This window comes from Boleophthalmus pectinirostris, unplaced genomic scaffold, assembly GCF_026225935.1.
Source record: "Boleophthalmus pectinirostris isolate CB_2022bp ecotype Guang Dong unplaced genomic scaffold, ASM2622593v1 HiC_scaffold_6, whole genome shotgun sequence".
NCBI lineage: Eukaryota > Metazoa > Chordata > Actinopteri > Gobiiformes > Gobiidae > Boleophthalmus > Boleophthalmus pectinirostris.
Genome location: NW_026571447.1, coordinates 37,890,286 through 37,910,732, shown reverse-complemented (window position 1 = coordinate 37,910,732; position 20,447 = coordinate 37,890,286). Strand labels below are relative to the sequence as shown.

Here is a 20,447-nt window from a genome sequence, read left to right as displayed (position 1 = left end):
CAGCGTTTGAGCAGTTACATGCAAATGGATTTCCAGATAAGTCGAGGTGTTTTAGTGAAGTTAGAGTTTCAAAAACTGTTTCGTTCTATTACTAAGAGCTTATTGTCTTTTAAGATCAACTTTTCCACTTTGGTGAGATTAGCGTCACGCAAAAAGTCTAAAGATTGTATGTTGTCGTTTGTCAAGTCCAGAACGTTTAGGTCTTTCAGAGGGTGAAACATCTTAGATGTGTGAGTGAACTGGTCACAGTTGATAAATTGAAGACGTAATAGTTTGGGACTGACAATAAACATGTCATCATCAAAGTTCCTGCAGCAATAATTTTCAAATGACAGAACTCTTAAATTTCTTATGCTGTTAAGAAGGTTTCGTGTCCATGTAAAACAAGTACTTACATCTACAATGACATTTAACTCATGCAGGGAAGACATATTGAAAGAAAAGTCATTATTTGTTGTTGTATTTAAGGTGCTGTAGAAAACGAACATAATAAGTTTTTCTAGCTGTTTAAAACTTGTAAAATCCCCAATATAAAAGTAAGACGGTGAGTAAGTCAGAGTTTTTAAATTTGTAAGTCCCTCAAATGCACCATTGTCAACAATGGAATATCTATTTGATTTCAAATTCAGTTCAACAAGAGATTGCATACTTTTAAATGTTCCTTTCTGAAACCATCTAAGGCTATTTTCAGCTGCGTTTAAATGTGTCAGATGAGCCAAAGTAAAACCAAAACTATCCAACTGTAAAGAAATGAAATTATTTTTCACTTGTAGTATTTTTAAATTCTCGAGACCCTTAAACATACAGCTGTTGAGACTGGAAATTCGATTGGAATTTAAGTTGAGTTCAGATAATGACGTCAAATGTGAAAAGTCTGAACAGTGAAGATCTGTGATAAGGTTTTGTTCAAAGGACAGATATGTGAGAGTGGACATGTTTCTGATCGTGGTTGGTATTTTGGATAATTCATTTGACTCTATTGACAGCCGAGTGAGTTGTTTCATCATACATAGAGAACAATCTGATAAATCACTCATAGAATTCGTTTGTAGATGCAGTTCAGTCAAATTAGTGCAGGACTGTAGGAGAGTTTCATTGAGAATCCGAATAATATTAAGAAATGAATCTAACTTTTGCAAGGTTGGAATTTCACAAGTTAATGGTAACAGGCCTTCAGGAGACTCTAGAGCAGAATATGACAGATACACAGACTCGGCTTTATTGACACTTTGAAATATGGATTTATACAACTGAAGGTTTACTTGGATTCCAAACTCCAACTCCACGATCAAACTCCTCACACGTGTCAGGGATCTGTCAGAAACGTCCCAGTCACAATCTGGCATTATTGCTGGCAGTCGCAGCTCATTTAAACTTGGAAACACATTCCCGTGAACTCTAAACCTCTTCAGAGGGTTTGATTGGAGATCCAGCTGAGTAAGGTTTAAAAAATGTGTTGGGAAAAGGTTGGATTCAAATGAGGTTAGCTGGTTAGAATTCAGGCTGAGATTTTTTATTGCTGGACAATGTGTAACAATGTTAATGATATTGCTGATTTGGACTAAGTTATTTGATCCCATGTCAAGAATCTGCAGTTCTTTCAGAGGCCTAAAGGCATACTGTGAAACAGAATATATTTTGTTTTTTGTTTAGGTACAGAGATGTCAGGTTTGACAGCCCTGTAAAAGTGTTGTCAGTCAGGGCTGTGAGTTCATTGAAAGACAACATAATCTCAGTTACAGCAGATAAATCTGAAAAGGCTCCTTCTTCAATGTGTGAGATGTCATTCATCCCCAGGTGTAAAAACTGAAGTCTGGTGAAACCTTTAAAATCAGTCTGTCGGATTCTCTGGATGTCATTGTCAAACACACTCAAAGAAGTGGCTGTTTTGGGGAGACCAGGAGGAACACTGGTTAGTTTATTATGATCACAAACAATTTGACTGTGGTCATCAAAGTCTATGGTGCAGTTTTGTAAAGAGTAAAAGAGTGAAACGTGAGGCTGAAGCAGCAGAGAGAAAAGTGAGAAAAGAAAAGTGCTCTGACTCCTCATCCTGAGCTCCTGTTAGAAACACAAACATCAGTGTGGAACCTTTGACGTGTCGTGGTCATACAGAAGTGCCCCACTGTGTTAAAACTCCATACACCTTCAGTAGAATCATTTGGATAATGTGAGCCCTCCAATTGCCAATCTCTACTGAACTAAAGGTAAAAGAAGCTGTTATCTTGATAACTATCACTTCGTGACATCACAAGGTGGAGCAGAGCATTTTGAGTTTTGGAGATGTGAACAGACCAATAATCCAGGATTATTCAAACATGTGAATGAAATAACTCACATTTCCATTTTCTGATGAGGTAACAACATTATAACTAGGGGTGTCAAATTATCGCTTTAATTGCGATTAATTAATTACAGTCATATTTAGCGCGTTATGTTTTTTAATCGCGTTAATCTCATTTTTAATCTCTAACTTTAGTGTTTCTGTATGTGAGTTTCTTTATTATAAAACCTGTTTGTATGTGTTGTTGGGACAACAACACACACACACACGCACAAACACATTTATACATTTTTTTTATTTCAGTAATTCCACTCATTGCCGGAAACCCACACAAAACGCGCGCAGTAACAGCGATGTAAACGTCATGTTAACGTTGGCGGCATCAGTCGCACAATGGACGAGGTCGAAGAGCCAGTAGAACAGAGCAGCAGTGCACAGGTAAAAACACATTCGTGTCTTGGAAATTATTCTCCCGACGTGAAATATAAAAGAAAATAACAAATATAATATCGTCTGAAAACAACCTGCATAGGCTCATGATGTCTGCACTACTGTCCTATAGTGACCTGCCACATGAGGGGACACGCACACAAAACACACACAACACACACACACACACACAACACACACAAACACACAAAACACACAACACACACACAACACAACACAACACACACACACACAACACACACAAACACACACAAACACACACAACACACACAACAACACAAACACACACACAAACACACACAAACACACACAAACACACACAAACACAAACACACACAAACACACACAAACAAACACACACCTTCATCATCGTCATTAACCTGAGAACGCGCGGACCACGTTTCCTTCCGTAGTTACTGCGCGGACACTGTCCTCCCGTGAGCCGCGTGTGGATCATGTTTTCTCGCGTACGCAGCGTAAACCGCGCTTCCTCCTGTGCGCCTCTAAACCAGAACTAACACCAAGACTAAAACCAGGACTAAACCAGGTCTAAACCAGGACTAAACCAGGACTAAACCAGAACTAAAACCAGAACTAAAACCAGGTCTAAACCAGGACTAAACCAGGACTAAAACCAGAACTAAAACCAGGTCTAAACCAGGTCTAAACCAGGACTAAACCAGGACTAAACCAGGACTAACACCAGGACTAACACCAGGAAACACCAGGACTAAACCAGGACTAACACCAGGACTAACACCAGGACTAACACCAGGACTAAACCAACTACCAGAGGACTAACACCAGGACTAACACCAGGACTAAAACAGGACTAACACCAGGACTAACACCAGGACTTACCAGGACTAACACCAGGACTAACACCAGGACTAACACCAGGTCTAAACCAGGTCTAAACCAGGACTAAACCAGGACTAAACCGGGACTAACACCAGGACTAACACCAGGACTAACACCAGGACTAAACCGGAACTAACACCAGGACTAAAACCAGGATTAATCCATTCCAGGACTAAACTAGGACTAAAGTAGGTCTAAACCAGGACTAAAACAAGGACTAAAACCAGTGATCTCATATATAAAGCATTTCTCTATCAATAATATTTTTAATATGGTTAAGGAAAGACTGGACTTTTTATTGTCTTTAAGTAAACAAAAGTTATTATGTTCAGATTTCCTCGTCTTTGTTACTTTACAACAAACAGTTTCTTATTCATGGAGACTTGGGCTCAACAGACAATTTGGAGAGATTTGTTAAACAATAAATGACTTTATAAAGTCACTTTTTTAAATCTATATTAGTCTTTTGATCTGCCACAATAATGTAATAATGAATTTAAATGAAATTACCTCAAATTGAAGCTTTTCTCAGCAATTTTTAGGTGAGATTAAAATGAGATTAATTAGATTCATTAATTACAGATCATAATTAATTAATCTCTCAATTTTTTTAATCGCATGACAGCACTAATTATAACAACATTATAACACTTAAATCTCTAAAGAGTCAATGTGCATAATAGAGGAACTTTAAAATAATTACTTAAGATAGATTTTACAGTATTGTGAATATTTTTACCATTTGTAGCTTTCAAATAAACACACAGCTAACATTGGTTATTGGTAAAAATTATCAAGATGATGGGGCAATAAAGCTACACATTTCTTTTTGTAAATATGACCATATTACTCATCTGCTCTTCTTGAAGTCGTTTTGTTATTGACAAGCAGTCGTCCAAAAACCAGCTCCAAATGGACAGAAATAAAGCCTTAATTGAACTGTAATATTACTTTTGCTTTCTTCCAGATAAAACATGAGGTCAGGAATAAAACTGTACTGGCTTCATCACAGCTTTAAGATATTCGACCCATCCTTCAACGGATGCTTAACACTGACCTTTCAGTAACTTTAGTTATACACAGTTGGTTCTTCATCTATGGTTAATGAAAGTACTCTTGAAGCCACTACTCACCTTTGCGTCTCCACAGCCAGGACGAAGTGTCAGTGTCCACTCCAACGAACAAAGGGTATAGTGTCTCTTCTCGTTTTTAGTTAGACATTTGGAGTTGAAAGCAGAAGTGCTCCTGTCCCTTAACTTTAATAAACTCAACAGTATCTTCAATGAAAATATAATCAAACATTCAGGGATGTTTGGTTTTATTTTTGAGAAAACAAGTGCAATTTTTGAAACCAGTTACCAATAAAAATATATTTGTTTTATTGCCATTGCATTATTGTTGACCTTTCAGTGTCTTACGTTTTAGACTGTTGGTTCCTCATCTATGAATAATGGAAATACGCTCAAAGACACAGACACAGCTTCACTTCTCCACATGAAAGTATTGTTCTAACATTTGAGAACTAGTAAGAAGTCAGATTTAAATATACACTTCCTCATTTTACAGTTTGAAAAGTGACAAATGCATTATTAAAACAGTTCAGTGTCATTGAACCTGATGATTTCCATTAAACTAGTGAAAGAGCAATATGTTCATATCTTTAAGACCCATTTCTGCCCTAGTAAAAATCTGCTGGGGCCCAGTATTAAAAGGCACAGTCCATGTACTGTGCAGTGCTAAGCTCATATAACAACTAGAGGAGCACCCTGCTCCAGCTCAGCTCACAATACAGACCACACTGTACATAGGTACAGATTATAGGTACAGGTGACCTACAGTGATGCAACACGGGTCCACTGTAACCAGCGAGTCAGATGGCACAAGTTGGTGCCATAAATAAAAGAATATTTTCAGCCTACAGTGGGATTAATTTTATAGACACCCTGAAAATCAAAGTGAAATAATGATGTGGCAGGCTAGTCCATTTAGCCAGAATTTAATTTCTGCAACTCTAAATTTCTTTCTGTCTCTTTCACGTCTATCACAGTTGTTCAGGGGGAACCTGCTCTTGTCTCTGAAAAGCACAGGGCACCAGTGCCAGACTTGCCAATTCTGGTGTCGTTTAGCAAATGTCAGTGGAGCTCCACCGTGGTGGGTGGTGTGCACTGGCCCACTACAGGACATGGCACCCCCAAGCCACCGTCATGAAGTCTGTTTCTGATTGTTTGGGCAGAGACATTCACTCCAGTGTCTGGAGGTTATTCTGCAGGGCACAGGCCTGTTCCTCTTTGCACAAAGGAGCAGATATGGGTCCTGCTGGTGGGTTCAGGATCTTCCACGTCCCTGTCCAGCTCTCCTGGAGTAATTACCTGTCTCCTGAAATCTCCTCCATGAGATTGTGTTTTGAGCCAGTCTGTGCAGCTTCTGTAAGGTTAGTGAACGGCCTCATACTCTCAGTCGTAATAATCTCTGTAGCCAAAGCTACAGCCACAGTAGCGGCCTCAAAGCCAAAGCTAATACAATGAACAAAATACCACTTGTAAAATGGGACTTTTAAATGTTAGATCTCTGGCCAATAAATCTTTTATAATTAATGATATGATTGTAGATGAGGCTCTAGACTGTAGACATGCACAGATGGAGCCGTAACCCTAAATGAAACTACACCTCCTAACTATAGCTATTTGTATTCCTCTCACCTCAATAAAAAAGGAGGTGGCACAGCCATAATCCTCTCTGCTAAACATAATTTCAAAAATATTAATTTCAATCAATACCCTTCATTTGAGCATCACTCCCTGGCCTTAACAAATCCTTCCATCCTCCTTATTTGTATTTATCGCCCACCTAAACACTCCTCTTCTTTTACGGCAGACTTCTCAAACCTCCTGTCCATTGCTCACTCAAATTACAATAGAATTATAATTGTAGGTGATTTTAATTTACACATTGATGTAAAATCAGACTCACTAGCGATAGATTTTTTAAACCTTTTAAACAGTATGAATTTTAAACAAAATGATTTACAGCCCACCCACAACAGAGGCCATATATTAGATTTAGTCATTTCATATGGAATATCAGTAGACATTGCCTCTGATGTGGACGTGGGCTTTTCAGATCATGCCTGTATATTTTTTAATATAACTATTGAGCAACCCCCCATATCAGAATGCATTGTCAGAAAGCGCTGTATTACTGCTGAAGTCACAACAAACTTTACAGAAATATTAAACAACACTCCAACTCCTTTTTTACCATCCTCATGTGATTTTACTGTAGAATATTTTAATAATAAATTAAAATCTGCCCTCGATGCTGTGGCACCTCTAAAACTCAAAACTGTGAAGACAAAAAAGTCTCCTTGGAAAAATGAAAAAACAAGACAACTGAAGCAAAATTGTAGAAAAGCAGAAAGAAAATGGCGCAAGAATAAAATTACAATAAACTATGAAATTTACCGTGAACAAGTGAGAAAATACAATAATGGTATGAAATGCGAAAGACAAGCATACCTCTCCCAACTTATAAATAATAACATTAAAAATCCCAGGATTCTATTCTCCACGATTAGTTCTGTTGCCAACCCTGTTCGTAATTGGAAGGAGCCATCAAACATGCCAAATTGTGAGGATTTTGTGACTTACTTCAGCAATAAAATACAGTCCATTAGAGCTGACCTGCAACAGATACAACCAAGTAACGTCTGTATTACAAATCCTTTGATTTTATCAAACACACTTGATAGTTTTGCCCTGGTTGATGCTACGACTCTTAACAAAATAATTTTACAATTGAAACCAGCCACTTGTTTTTTAGATCCTATCCCTACATCACTTTTTAAATCAGTTTTTAATTTTTTCGCTGCAGACAGGGTTTTTTCCAACACCACTCAAAACTGCCATGGTCAAACCTCTGCTTAAAAAGGACAACTTGGACCCCTCCCTGCTCAGTAAATACAGACCTGTGTCCAATCTGCCGTTTTTAAGTAAAATTTTAGAGAAAATAGTTTTTAACCAAATTCATGATTTTATGATTGCCAACAATATCTTTGAAATTCATCAATCTGGTTTTAGAGTTCACCACAGCACAGAGACTGCACTAGTAAAAATCCTAGATGATATAAGATCCAACATGGACAAGAAGAACCTGTCAGTCCTGGTGCTGTTGGATCTCACGGCAGCATTTGACACTGTAGACCACTGTATTTTACTAGATAGATTACATTATGCAATCGGTCTCTCTGGGTCTGTTTTTAACTGGTTCAAATCTTTTTTAACAAACAGGGATTTTTATGTTAGTCTTGGGGAACACTCCTCCGCAAAATGTAAAATGGAGTGCGGTGTTCCCCAAGGCTCAGTTTTAGGTCCAACCCTTGTTAACCTTTACATGCTGCCACTAGGACAGGTCATCAGGAGACACGGTGTTAACTTTCATAGCTATGCTGATGATACCCAGCTCTATATAGCCGTGTCTCCTGATGACCTGAGCCCGATCGACACCCTTTTTAACTGCATTTTAGATATTAAGTCCTGGATGGCAGCAAACTTCCTCCAGCTCAACCAGGGCAAAACCGAGGTTTTAATTATTGGTCCTGAAGCTCAGAGAGAGAGGCTCAAAGCTAAGCTCCAAACCTACTCACTGAACCCCTGTGAGAGGGTCAAGAGTTTAGGAGTTATTCTTGACAGTGAGCTTAGCTTTGAGCCGCACATCAGGTCCATCACTAAATCTGTTTTTTATCATCTAAAAAATATTGCCAGAGTCAGACCATTTCTCTCTCAAGCCCGTGCAGAGACTTTAATACATGCTTTTATCACAAACCATGTTGATTACTGCAATGCTCTCCTTTCTGGTCTTCCAAAGAAATCTACAGCTCCATTGCAGCTCCTCCAAAACTCTGCAGCACGACTGCTGACAAGGACCAGGAAGCGAGAGCACATCACCCCAGTACTGAAGTCTCTGCACTGGCTCCTGTGAGCTGCAGGATAGATTTTAAAGTTCTTTTATTAGTTTATAAAGCTCTTAATGGTCTTAGTCCTATTTATTTATCTGATCTGCTTTTATCATATGAGCCCTCTCGGACTCTCAGAACCTCGGGTAGTCTTCTTTTAACTGTCCCAAGAGTCCAAACTAAAACTCATGGTGAGGCGTCATTCAGCTTTTACGGCCCCCGTTTGTGGAACAGTCGACCTGAGGATCTGAGGTCCGCTGCGAGTGTTCATATTTTTTAAAGTAAACTCAAAACGTATCTTTTTAATTTAGCTTTTAATTGAAACTTTTATCTGTTTTAACTTAAATTATTATTATTATTGTTATTATTATTATTACTATTATTATATTTATTTTAAATTAAATTATCATTACTGTTTTACTTTGTCTCCATTTTGATTTTTATGATAACCTTTAGGAGCTTTATGTTTTTGTTGTTATGTTTATGTTTAAATTGTTGTATATATGGATGAAACAATGGGATGGGATGGGGGGTTGCTGTTGTTTTTAATTATTGTATTGTAATTTTTCTGTTGCATGTGAAGCACTTTGTGCTACATTTTAAATGTATGAAAAGTGCTATACAAATAAAGTTTGATTGATTGACTGATTGAAAGCAGCACTAGAGGAAAAGCAGCCAAAAAACACCAAGAGGGAGAAACTTGAAATGACCTCCACATGCAAAACCAGTCCTGTTTTAGGGCCTGTCTCATTGTTGCCTCTAGTGCACCTGTTGTTCATTTCCATTGAAAGAGAGGCTTCCTTTTGTTCCTAAGACATTGCCCTGTCCAGATTTGTATATTTTTTTTGTTTTCACATTGAGATCTGATGTGTTTTCCTTTAACGTTTTGATCAGTATATTATAATAACAAAGAGAAAAAATGTAAGTGGTAATAATAAATTCAAAATAAGAAGCAAAAATAGCAAGAGACTGGAGTCAAGTAAGTTATGATTATAAAATGTTTATGCACAAGTAAAAATGTTAAATAATACAAATACTGTATGTCTCAGCTATATACAGGAAGTTGTAAGGAGGAACAGTACAAAGATGAAATAATGATAGGACATAGTATTATCTGTTACACAAGGGTGAGTTGTTGAACAGCTGTAGGGAGTATTATATGTTACATGAAGATGAGTCATTGTATGGAGATTAAAACACCTGTATTAATAAATGACATCACAAGGTGAAACAGAGTTTACCCTTTGAAAGAACCTAAGTAAACAGGAGTTGTGTGAATGAAAGAAAAAGAAAGAAAAACAACTCTGTGTTTGTTTTTGATGAGGAAAAAGCAGTATAACATTGATTAGAAAATAGCCTGTTAAGAAATAACCAGAATTGTAAACAGTTGATTTCAGGTCATTTAGAATCTCAAAAGGCAATATTATTTTAATCTGAGAACATACCACAATGAACGTTTCTCTTCTAAAATGAATGTTCAATTCAGTTCAATTCAAGTTAATTTATACAGCACATTTAAAGCAACTTCAGCTGACCAAAGTGCTTCACATAAAAGTCAACAAAAACAGATACATATACATATACAGAGTTACAGATAACACAATACAGTGAGAATTGAAGTCTGATTGACATTTGATTGACAGTCTGAGAGAGGACACAGGCCTTCTCTGTGTTCTTCAGCTCAGTGTGGTCCAAAGAGGAACTGAGAGTACGGCCTCACAGTTAATCTGACTGTTAACCTTCTACTAAGATAGGATTATGAGCTCCAAACAAAAACAAACAGCCAAGTGAGTGCAGTTAAATGTGTGTGATCAAAGCCTGACAGGGACAGTTTCACACAGGACAGATTTTTTCTCGTTGAACATCTTACATTTAAATCCTCAGAGCATCTAAATCATAGTTTTGTAAAAATTTAGCCTAGCCACACTAATGGTGCATTCGTGTATCATCCGACTCGGAGGTCCGAGGATGTTGCCTAGAGACACGCACTGACACGCCCCTTTTCCTCGGACGGAGAAACTCAGAACTTGGAAGAGCTCAGAGGAGAACGAGTAAAGATTCTGAGATAGAATCCAAGACACTGCACCCAGTGTCACGTGTATGAACTGTTTTCATTGTGTTTGGACGATTTGATGGTTTAAATGACAATTTTAATCACTGGTATTACTGCAGTACTTTACTGTATCTATATTACTGCAGTACTTTACTATATCTATATTACTGCAGTACTTTACTGTATCTATATTACTGCAGTACTTTACTGTATCTATATTACTGCAGTACTTTACTGTATCTGTATTACTGCAGTACTTTACTGTATCTATATATTACTGCAGTACTTTACTGTATCTATATTACTGCAGTACTTTACTGTATCTATATTACTGCAGTACTTTACTGTATCTATATATTACTGCAGTACTTTACTGCATCTGTATTACTGCAGTACTTTACTGTATCTGTATTACTTCAGTACTTTACTGCATCTGTATTTCTTCAGTACTTTCCTGTATTGGAGGTCGGTGTTGCCCATGTTTTTAGCATTTCCTGCTAATGTGCAAAAATGATTGACCATCAACACAAACGCTTTCACTTCAATAATACACTGAATTATTCTTTTTATACTGAATTCTATCTTGTGGTTGTGTAGTTGAAGCACAGACTTATTTTGGAGCATCTGGTACAGCTTTTCTTTTTTTTTCACGAAACATAATAAAATGGTTGAAGCGCGGAAGTGACGTCGTATCCGAGATCTGAGTGGGAGACAAATGAATAAACGAATGCAGCATAAGAACGTGTTAGCTCAACTCTACCTGCCATCGTTCTGATTGGACAGAACTGATCGTGCAGTTCATTAATACAGAAGAAAAAAAATTGGCGTCATGAGCTTTGTCCTTAGAAACCACGACAATGTCATTGTCGGTTCGTTCCAGATCTTATTAAACTTCTATGACTGTAGCCTGTTACCACCTAATAAACATTAGCAGTCAGTGGGTTGTGGCTGTCGGCAGGTTCGTTGTCACACTCTAACGCTCTCTGAACCTTCTCCCAGAACAGGCCCCTGTGGTTCCGGGCCTGGGTCCAGCTCAGATATGTGCGGCTCTTCACCAGCTTCCTCATGCGGTAGAACGGACTCAGCTGATTGGACGAGATCTCCTCCAGAAACAGCAGGATCAGCACGTCCTTCTGCTCATCAAACAGACGGTAACTGCACAAAAAAGAGACACGTGAGAATCCAAGGACTGAACCAGGACTAAACCGAAGTGGACTAGACCTGGACTAAACCAGGATTAAACCAGTACTAAACAAGGACTAAACCGGGACTAATCCAGGACTCAACGAGAACTGGACCAGAACTAGAGCAGATCCAAACCAACATTCGACTTGGACTATTCCAGGACTCAACCAGGGCCGTTTCTGATCTAGTTCAGGTCCGTCCCTGGTCTTTTCCATGGTCTAGCCCAGGACAGATCAAGCTGCAGTGAGTCTGTACCTGGCCATCTGTATCTCCTGTGAGCACCACTCGCTCTGCAGGTATCGACGGCTGATCACACACAGAGTCTTCCTGCTGCTGTAGATGGCGTCTGTGATGTTCTCCATGATGGGTTTCCCTGAACACAGCAGAATATGTGAGGTTAGCACATCTCCAGAGGAACACATGGACAGAATCCATCAGGGGAGACTGAGGAGACGCTGTACCTGGTTGGAAGTCGCAGTGGTGCAGACACAGCCTCCATCCCTGGACTCTTTCCAGTTCAGGCAGTAGCTCTCTGTAAACCCAGTCCTCATCGTGAACGTTGTAGGACACAAACGCGTCGTAGATGTAAGGGCAGCCCTGTCTTCTCTTTTTACTGTCGTAGAGAAATGCCAGGAGGAGGTAGTAGCCATAGACCAGCTGCCATCGCAGAAAGTGATAGGTGAAGGAGGACAGAAGAGTGACAAGGACCAAAGCAGAGCTGGAGATGAAGCAGAGGAAGCCAGTGAACTCCCAACATGACTGCACATTGAAGTCCAGCAAAAAGTTTCCTTCTTCAGACGGAGGAGAGGAGCATCTGTACTGAAAAGCATTGACCACTTGGACTTGTTTGTTTCTGATCACCCAGTCTATAAACCCATCGTTTGAGCAGTTACATGCAAATGGATTTCCAGATAAGTCGACGTGTTTTAGTGATGGGAGTGCCTTAAAAATAGTCTCATTCACTAGTTTTATCTCATTATTGGTTAAGCTCAACACTTCCAGTCTGGTCAGATTTGCGTTGGACAGAAAATCCACAGATTTGATATTGGTATATGTCAGATGTAGAGTTTTTAACTGTTTTAATGGATGAAATAGCTCTGGAAGTGCATCAAACTCCTCACTGTTTGCAATAGAAAGTTCTTCTAAATGAGGACTGTAAATAAATGTGTTCTGATGAGGCGTTTCACAGAAAAAATTTGTTGATTTGAAAGTTGTTAAATTGCCCAAACCTTTTAAAACATCTTGTTGCTGAGGTAAACATGCCCTACTATTAACTTTGACCTCCAAGTTCTGTAGTGACGGCAAATACAAAGAGCCACTGGATGAGCGTGAACCTGCTACGGGGTTGTGGAGGGATAAAAACAATCGTTCCAGTTTGGGTAAACCTGCAAATGTATCTCCACTGAATGAATTTGTTGAAAGATCAAGCTCTGTGAGATTGTACAGGCCTTCAAACGCACCAGCTTCTAGTGCAGTCACTGCACTGTTATCTTTAAAAAAGTTTAAATATGTGAGAGAGGACATATTATGAAATGTGCCTTTGAGAAGCAATCCAATATTATTTCCACCAACAAGTAGAGATCTCAATTTTGTTAAGGTCCCATCAAAAGTTAATTGAAGAAGTCGATTATTTGCAACATTGAGAATTTCTAAGTTTGGAAGACTCCTAAAAACACAACTGCTTATTTTAAGAATGGCATTGTTTGCAAGAGAAAGTTTTCTTAGAGATATTAAATTAAGAAAATCAAAACACTGAAGTTCTGTGATCTTGTTTTGATCAAAGGATAGATGTTTCAGTGTGGTCATGTTTCTAATGGCCACTGGTATTCTGGAGAAATGATTACTGTCCAGATTTAGGGTAATTAGTCGTGTCAACATTTGAAGTGAAGCTTCAGTTAAGTCGGTCATTGAATTATATCCGAGGTCCAGTTTTGTCAGATTGGCACAGGACTGTAAAAGACTATCATTTAGAATTGAAATGTTATTCCAGCCTAAACTCAACTTTTGTAGCGATGGGATACTGCAAGCAAAGTCCAACAGAACTTTGTCAATTAATCTACCAAGTCTATCTAGATTAAGGTTGTCAACTGAATCAACAAGTTTGAAAAGCAATTGATAAGTTCGGATATCAAAACTAGTGTCCAACAACTCCAACTTGGACAAACCTCTGAAAAAGTCTTTGTTAGAAACGTCCCATTCAATGACAGGTTCCATCATTGAAGCCAAACCCAGTGAGTTTAAATGAGGAAACACATCTGAGTGAACGCTCAGCCTCCTCAGAGGGTTCTTGTCCAAATCCAGTTCTGTGAGGTTCATGAAGAGAAATGGGGACTTGTCAGGTTCAAACACAGTTATATTGTTTCCCACAAGATTTAAGGTTTTTAATGATGGAAATGGCAAATTATAGTACTCAAATGAAGTGAGGTTGTTATAAGCCAAATATAATATCTCTAATGATGGACAGTGCATCAGTATGTTAGCAATGTCACTACTGACCAGATAGTTAAATGACAAATACAAAGTGTGCAGTTTATGTAAAGGCTTGAATGCAAACTTTGAAATGGAAATTATTTGATTATCATTTATTATAAGATCTGACAGGTTGGACAGTCCCGTGAACATGTTGTCATTCAGGTTTCTGAGATTGTTGAGAGCTAAAGTCAGCTGTGTTAAAGCTGATAAGTCTGAAAAGGCTCCATCTTCAATGTGTGAGATCTTGTTGAGGTCCAGGTTTAATATCTCAAGTTTGTAGAATCCAATTAAATCTGTCCGTCTGATGCTCTGTATTTTATTCATTTGTAAATTTATACCTGTGGCAGATTTGGGTATGTCAGTGGGAATATTGGGAAGTTCTTTTGAAGAGCACACAAATCGACTTTGATCCTTCAAATCTGTGGAGCATTTTCTTAAATGAATAAAGACGTGAGGGATGAGGAAGAAGCAGCAGAAACAGGAGTGAGAAAAGAGAACGGCTCTGAGGTTTCATCTGGACTCTGGCTCCTGTTAATCACAAAACATTTAGTTCAGAATACATCGCTTTAGTTGTACTCTCTAGCTCCTGCAGTTCTTGAAAGCAGATGTACCCAATTCTTAAACTGTGAGAGGAAGTCTGTATTTAAATATATTATTAATAGTTCGTAGCTCTTAAACTTAGAACACAGAAGCTCACACATCACAATATGTACTTCTCAAAAAAATGAAAAGGAACACACATCTGATCTCAATGTATAAACAATATGTTATATATCTATACAAATATGGACAGGGCAATGTCTTAGGAACAAAAGGATGCCACCGCTTTTATTGTAAATAACATTTTCAGCCTACAGAGAGCTTAATATTATAGACACCCTGAAAATCTAAATGAAATAATGATGTGGCAGGCTAGTCCCTTCTACCAGAATTTAATTTCTGCAAATCAAAATGCTTCTCAGTCTCTTATGTTGCCCTCATGGGCTTTTACGCATTTTTTGACAAAGTCGTGAGATGTTTCTAATGAAACGACGGATGGTTTCGGATGGTTTCTTGTGCGATGTCCTCCCAGACCATTGAGATCAGTCACTTCATCCTCCAGGTACTGCCTGCAGACTTGAGGCGCGAGCATTGTCACGCATCAGGAGAAACCTGGGACCTACTATTTCATCCTGATACCTAATGGCAGTCACACTGCTGTTTTCTAGCCGGTAGAGGTCTGTGTGTCCCTCCATGGATATGTCTCCCCAGACCATCACTGACCCATCACTAAACCGCTCATGCTGAACCATGTTGCAGGCAGCAGAGCGATCTCCTTGTCTTCTCCAGACTCTTTCTCGTCTATCACAGGTGCTCAGGGTGAACCTTCTCTCGTCTGTGAAAAGCACAGGGCACCAGTGCCGGACCTGCCAGTTCTGGTCTGAAGTCTGTTTCTGATTGTTTGGGCAGAGACATTCACTCCAGTGTCTGGAGGTTATTCTGCAGGGCACAGGCCTGTTCCTCTTTGCACAAAGGAGCAGATATGGGTCCTGCTGGTGGGTTCAGGATCTTCCACAGCCCTGTGCAGCTCTCCTGGAATAACTGCCTGACTCCTGAAATCTCCTCCATGAGATTGTTTTGGGAGACACGTTAAATGTCCTGCGATGGCACGTCCTGATGTGCCATCCTGGAGACTTTGGCCAATCTGTGCAGCTTCTGTAGGGTTAGTGAACGGCCTCATATTCCCAGTTGTAATAATCACTGTAGCCAAAGCAGCACTAGAGGAAAAGCAGCCAAAAAACACCAAGAGGGAGAAACTTGAAATGACCTCCACATGCAAAACCAGTCCTGTTTTAGGGCCTGTCTCATTGTTGCCTCTAGTGCACCTGTTGTTCATTTCCATTAAAGAGGAGGGTTCCTTTTGTTCCGAAGACATTGACCTGTCCAGATTTGTATAGATATTCAACATTTCTTTTTTTGTTTGTTTTTGTTTTGTTTTCACATTGAGATCTGATGTGTTTTCAGAGTGTTCCTTTAACNTCAAAACTAGTGTCAAACAAGTCCAACTTGGACAAACCTCTGAAAAAGTCTTTGTTAGAAACGTCCCATTCAATGACAGGTTCCATCATTGAAGCCAAACCCAGTGAGTTTAAATGAGGAAACACATCTGAGTGAACGCTCAGCCTCCTCAGAGGGTTCTCGTCCAAATCCAGTTCTGTGAGGTTCATGAAGAGAAATGGGGACTTGTCAGGTTCAAACACAGTTATATTGTTTCCCACAAGATTTAAGCTTTTTAATGATGGAAATGGCAAATTATAGTACTCAAATGAAGTGAGGTTGTTATAAGCCAAATATAATATCTCTAGTAATGGACAGTGCATCAGTATGTTAGCAATGTCACTACTGACCAGATAGTTAAATGACAAATACAAAGTGTGCAGTTTATGTAAAGGCTTGAATGCAAACTTTGAAATGGAAATTATTTGATTATCCTCTATTATAAGATCTGACAGGCTGGACAGTCCCGTGAACATGTTGTCATTCAGGTTTCTGAGATTGTTGAGAGCTAAAGTCAGCTGTGTTAAAGCTGATAAGTCTGAAAAGGCTCCATCTTCAATGTGTGAGATCTTGTTGAGGTCCAGGTTTAATATCTCAAGTTTGTAGAATCCAATTAAATCTGTCCGTCTGATGCTCTGTATTTTATTCATTTGTAAATTTATACCTGTGGCAGATTTGGGTATGTCAGTGGGAATATTGGGAAGTTCTTTTGAAGAGCACACAAATCGACTTTGATCCTTCAAATCTGTGGAGCATTTCTTAAATGAATAAAGACGTGAGGGATGAGGAAGAAGCAGCAGAAACAGGAGTGAGAAAAGAGAACGGCTCTGAGGTTTCATCTGGACTCTGGCTCCTGTTAATCACAAAACATTTAGTTCAGAATACATCGCTTTAGTTGTACTCTCTAGCTCCTGCAGTTCCTGAAAGCAGATGTACCCAATTCTTAAACTGTGAGAGGAAGTCTGTATTTAAATATATTATTAATAGTTCGTAGCTCTTAAACTTAGAACACAGAAGCTCACACATCACAATATGTACTTCTCAAAAAAATGAAAGGAACACACATCTGATCTCAATGTATAAACAATATGTTATATATCTATACAAATATGGACAGGGCAATGTCTTAGGAACAAAAGGATGCCACCGCTTTTATTGTAAATAACATTTTCAGCCTACAGAGAGCTTAATATTATAGACACCCTGAAAATCTAAATGAAATAATGATGTGGCAGGCTAGTCCCTTCTACCAGAATTTAATTTCTGCAAATCAAAATGCTTCTCAGTCTCTTATGTTGCCCTCATGGGCTTTTACGCATTTTTGACAAAGTCGTGAGATGTTTCTAATGAAACGACGGATGGTTTCTTGTGCGATGTCCTCCCAGACCATTGAGATCAGTCACTTCATCCTCCAGGTACTGCCTGCAGACTTGAGGCCGAGCATTGTCACGCATCAGGAGAAACCTGGGACCTACTATTTCATCCTGATACCTAATGGCAGTCACACTGCTGTTTTCTAGCCGGTAGAGGTCTGTGTGTCCCTCCATGGATATGTCTCCCCAGACCATCACTGACCCATCACTAAACCGCTCATGCTGAACCATGTTGCAGGCAGCAGAGCGATCTCCTTGTCTTCTCCAGACTCTTTCACATTTATCACAGGTGCTCAGGGTGAACCTTCTCTCGTCTGTGAAAAGCACAGGGCACCAGTGCCGGACTTGCCAGTTCTGGTCTGAAGTCTGTTTCTGATTGTTTGGGCAGAGACATTCACTCCAGTGTCTGGAGGTTATTCTGCAGGGCACAGGCCTGTTCCTCTTTGCACAAAGGAGCAGATATGGGTCCTGCTGGTGGGTTCAGGATCTTCCACAGCCCTGTGCAGCTCTCCTGGAATAACTGCCTGACTCCTGAAATCTCCTCCATGAGATTGTTTTGGGAGACACATTAAATCTCCTGTGACGGCACGTCCTGATGTGCCATCCTGGAGACTTTGGCCAGTCTGTGCAGCTTCTGTAGGGTTAGTGAACGGCCTCATATTCCCAGTTGTAATAATCACTGTAGCCAAAGCAGCACTAGAGGAAAAGCAGCCAAAAAACGCCAAGAGGGAGAAACTTGAAATGACCTCCACATGCAAAACCAGTCCTGTTTTAGGGCCTGTCTCATTGTTGCCTCTAGTGCACCTGTTGTTCATTTCCATTAAAGAGGAGGCTTCCTTTTGTTCCTAAGACATTGACCTGTCCAGATTTGTATAGATATTCAACATTTCTTTTTTTGTTTGTTTTTGTTTTGTTTTCACATTGAGATCTGATGTGTTTTCAGAGTGTTCCTTTAACTTTTTGATCAGTATATTATAATAACAAAGAGAAAAAAATGTAAGTTGTAATAAGAAATTCAAAATAAGTAAAAATAGCAAGAGACTGAAGTCAAATAAGGCATGATTATAAAATGTACAATGTACAAGTAAAAATGTTAAGTGACACAAATATATCTCAGCTATATACAGGAAGTTGTAAAGAGGAACAGTACAAAGATGAAATGATGATTGACAGGACATAGGTTTATCTATCACACAGTAAAATTGCCCCTAGGAGATAAAATAAAATTAAAAACTTATTGATCACCCTGCCACCCAATGTTGCCTCAGTCTGTGTGACGCCCCAGATGAAGCATTTGGTTAAATTGGCTATAATATGGATTTCTGCAATTTTGTCAGAATATCATTTATTCAATATCTCATGCCCCAATACAAAATAACAGCGCTCTGTGTTTGATGTCTGCTTAATTCGTTGAGACGTCCGATCACCTTAAAAAAACATCCTGCAGTCAAACATCAGACTCCTGTTTTCAGAAATTTGGTTCATGTAGAACCAATGACAGAAACAACAGATAAAATGACATTTCCTTCCAGCTGTTTAATTAAGGCTATAATACAACTTTTGTTTCAATTAATCCAGTTCCCATTTGTGCAAACCTCGACAATAATCTTTTCTTTTCTATGAAAAGATTTATTACGATAAACTTAAATTAAAACTCACCACAGCTTCTCGACAGCATTTCGACTGAGGGGAGGTGGGTGTCACTCATCCTCTTTTATGTGCTGGAGTAAAGATGAGAAAGAGGAAACAGAGCTGTAGCTCAAATGTGACATGCAAATAAAACGAGAAGTACTCAATCTAAAGATCATTTTGACTGATTGAAATATTGATATTTGCATTGGATGTCATCAACATTCCCTGGGGGGGTGATTCTAACTAATTTGTTACTCAAATTAGACTTAAGATTTAGTCTTTATTTTAACACAATCTGACCCTAAAGACCTGATTTATAGAAATTAAAACAGGTGATCTGATTTTGTACTGTTGAATAGAGGAATTATCAGACTATATCACTTGGCTCTACTGAGCATGTCTCCTGCAGAAAGACCCGCTGTCCTTCTTGTACCATGTCAGTGTCTTGGAGGATTTCAGCAGATTTCAGGCTCTCTTAGGGGGCGGGGATAGGTGTATGGATCAGGTATGAGTGGACATCCGGCTTCTAAAGTTTGAGACATTTCTTGTCATTTACGCACTCACATGCATACGAGTCATTAAGACGTTTCCCACTCACTCATGTTCATTTAGCGTCATAACTTATTTTATCACATGGTGATAAACAATTTTAGTGCTGACAATAGCGCAATCTATTATTGCAGCCTTATGTTATCTGCAAAGACAGTGGTCACATCTGCTCTGCTGATAAACAAATAATCTATCTATAAATCCCTCTCAAATCTAGCATTAGTTAAAGGTTTTTCATTTAGTCACTCTCACCTTTTTTGTTGAACATTAAAGACTTAACTGGAATCATAAACTCAATAAATCACAGGCTCAAGAAAATGCGTCGTTCAAATCCTTTTTGTATTTTTTGTTGTGCTTTAAAGACTTTTTTTTGACAATGTTTGCCAATTGCTGGATTTCAGACAGCATCACAACATTCTCTAGGACAATAATATTTTATACAGATGGGGGCAGGTAAAATGTATAATGCTTAAATTCAGATTTTTGTTGTAATATGCTGAGTTCTTGGGTCTAGTCACTCACAGAAATGATCAGATCCAAAATTTGGGACTATAAACGCCAAATTGTGTAGTGACGGCAAGTGAAATAAGACACTGACCT

The 20,447-nt window shown here is 38.9% G+C and overlaps 1 protein-coding gene and 1 pseudogene across 1 annotated transcript; both read right to left on the bottom strand.

Annotated features, from left to right (window-relative positions):
• LOC129411820 (toll-like receptor 13) overlaps positions 1-2,851 on the bottom strand; it is a 3,951-nt pseudogene extending 1,100 nt beyond the window's left edge.
• Positions 2,852-10,295: 7,444 nt separating this feature from the next.
• On the bottom strand, positions 10,296-19,378 carry LOC129411788 (toll-like receptor 13). The gene is made up of 5 exons (XM_055163812.1): positions 19,326-19,378; positions 16,958-17,146; positions 12,246-14,594; positions 12,040-12,157; positions 10,296-11,754 (listed from the first exon to the last, which is right to left on the bottom strand). The coding sequence occupies exons 1-5, from the start codon at positions 19,372-19,374 to the stop codon at positions 11,517-11,519; spliced, it is 2,943 nt and encodes a 980-aa protein (XP_055019787.1). The 5' UTR covers positions 19,375-19,378; the 3' UTR covers positions 10,296-11,516.
• Positions 19,379-20,447: the final 1,069 nt, after the last annotated feature.

What these genes read in the sequence shown, in the direction of transcription:
- LOC129411788 (XM_055163812.1), bottom strand. Translation starts at nt 19,374, where the DNA reads ATGAGTGACACCCACCTCCCCTCAGTCGAAATGCTGTCGAGAAGCTGT. An exon ending in CCACTGCGACTTCCAACCAG is followed by an intron (nt 12,158 to 12,245) that starts GTACAGCGTCTC and finishes TGCTGTGTTCAG; the next exon opens with GGAAACCCATCATGGAGAAC. An exon ending in CAGGAGATACAGATGGCCAG is followed by an intron (nt 11,755 to 12,039) that starts GTACAGACTCAC and finishes TTTTTTGTGCAG; the next exon opens with TTACCGTCTGTTTGATGAGC.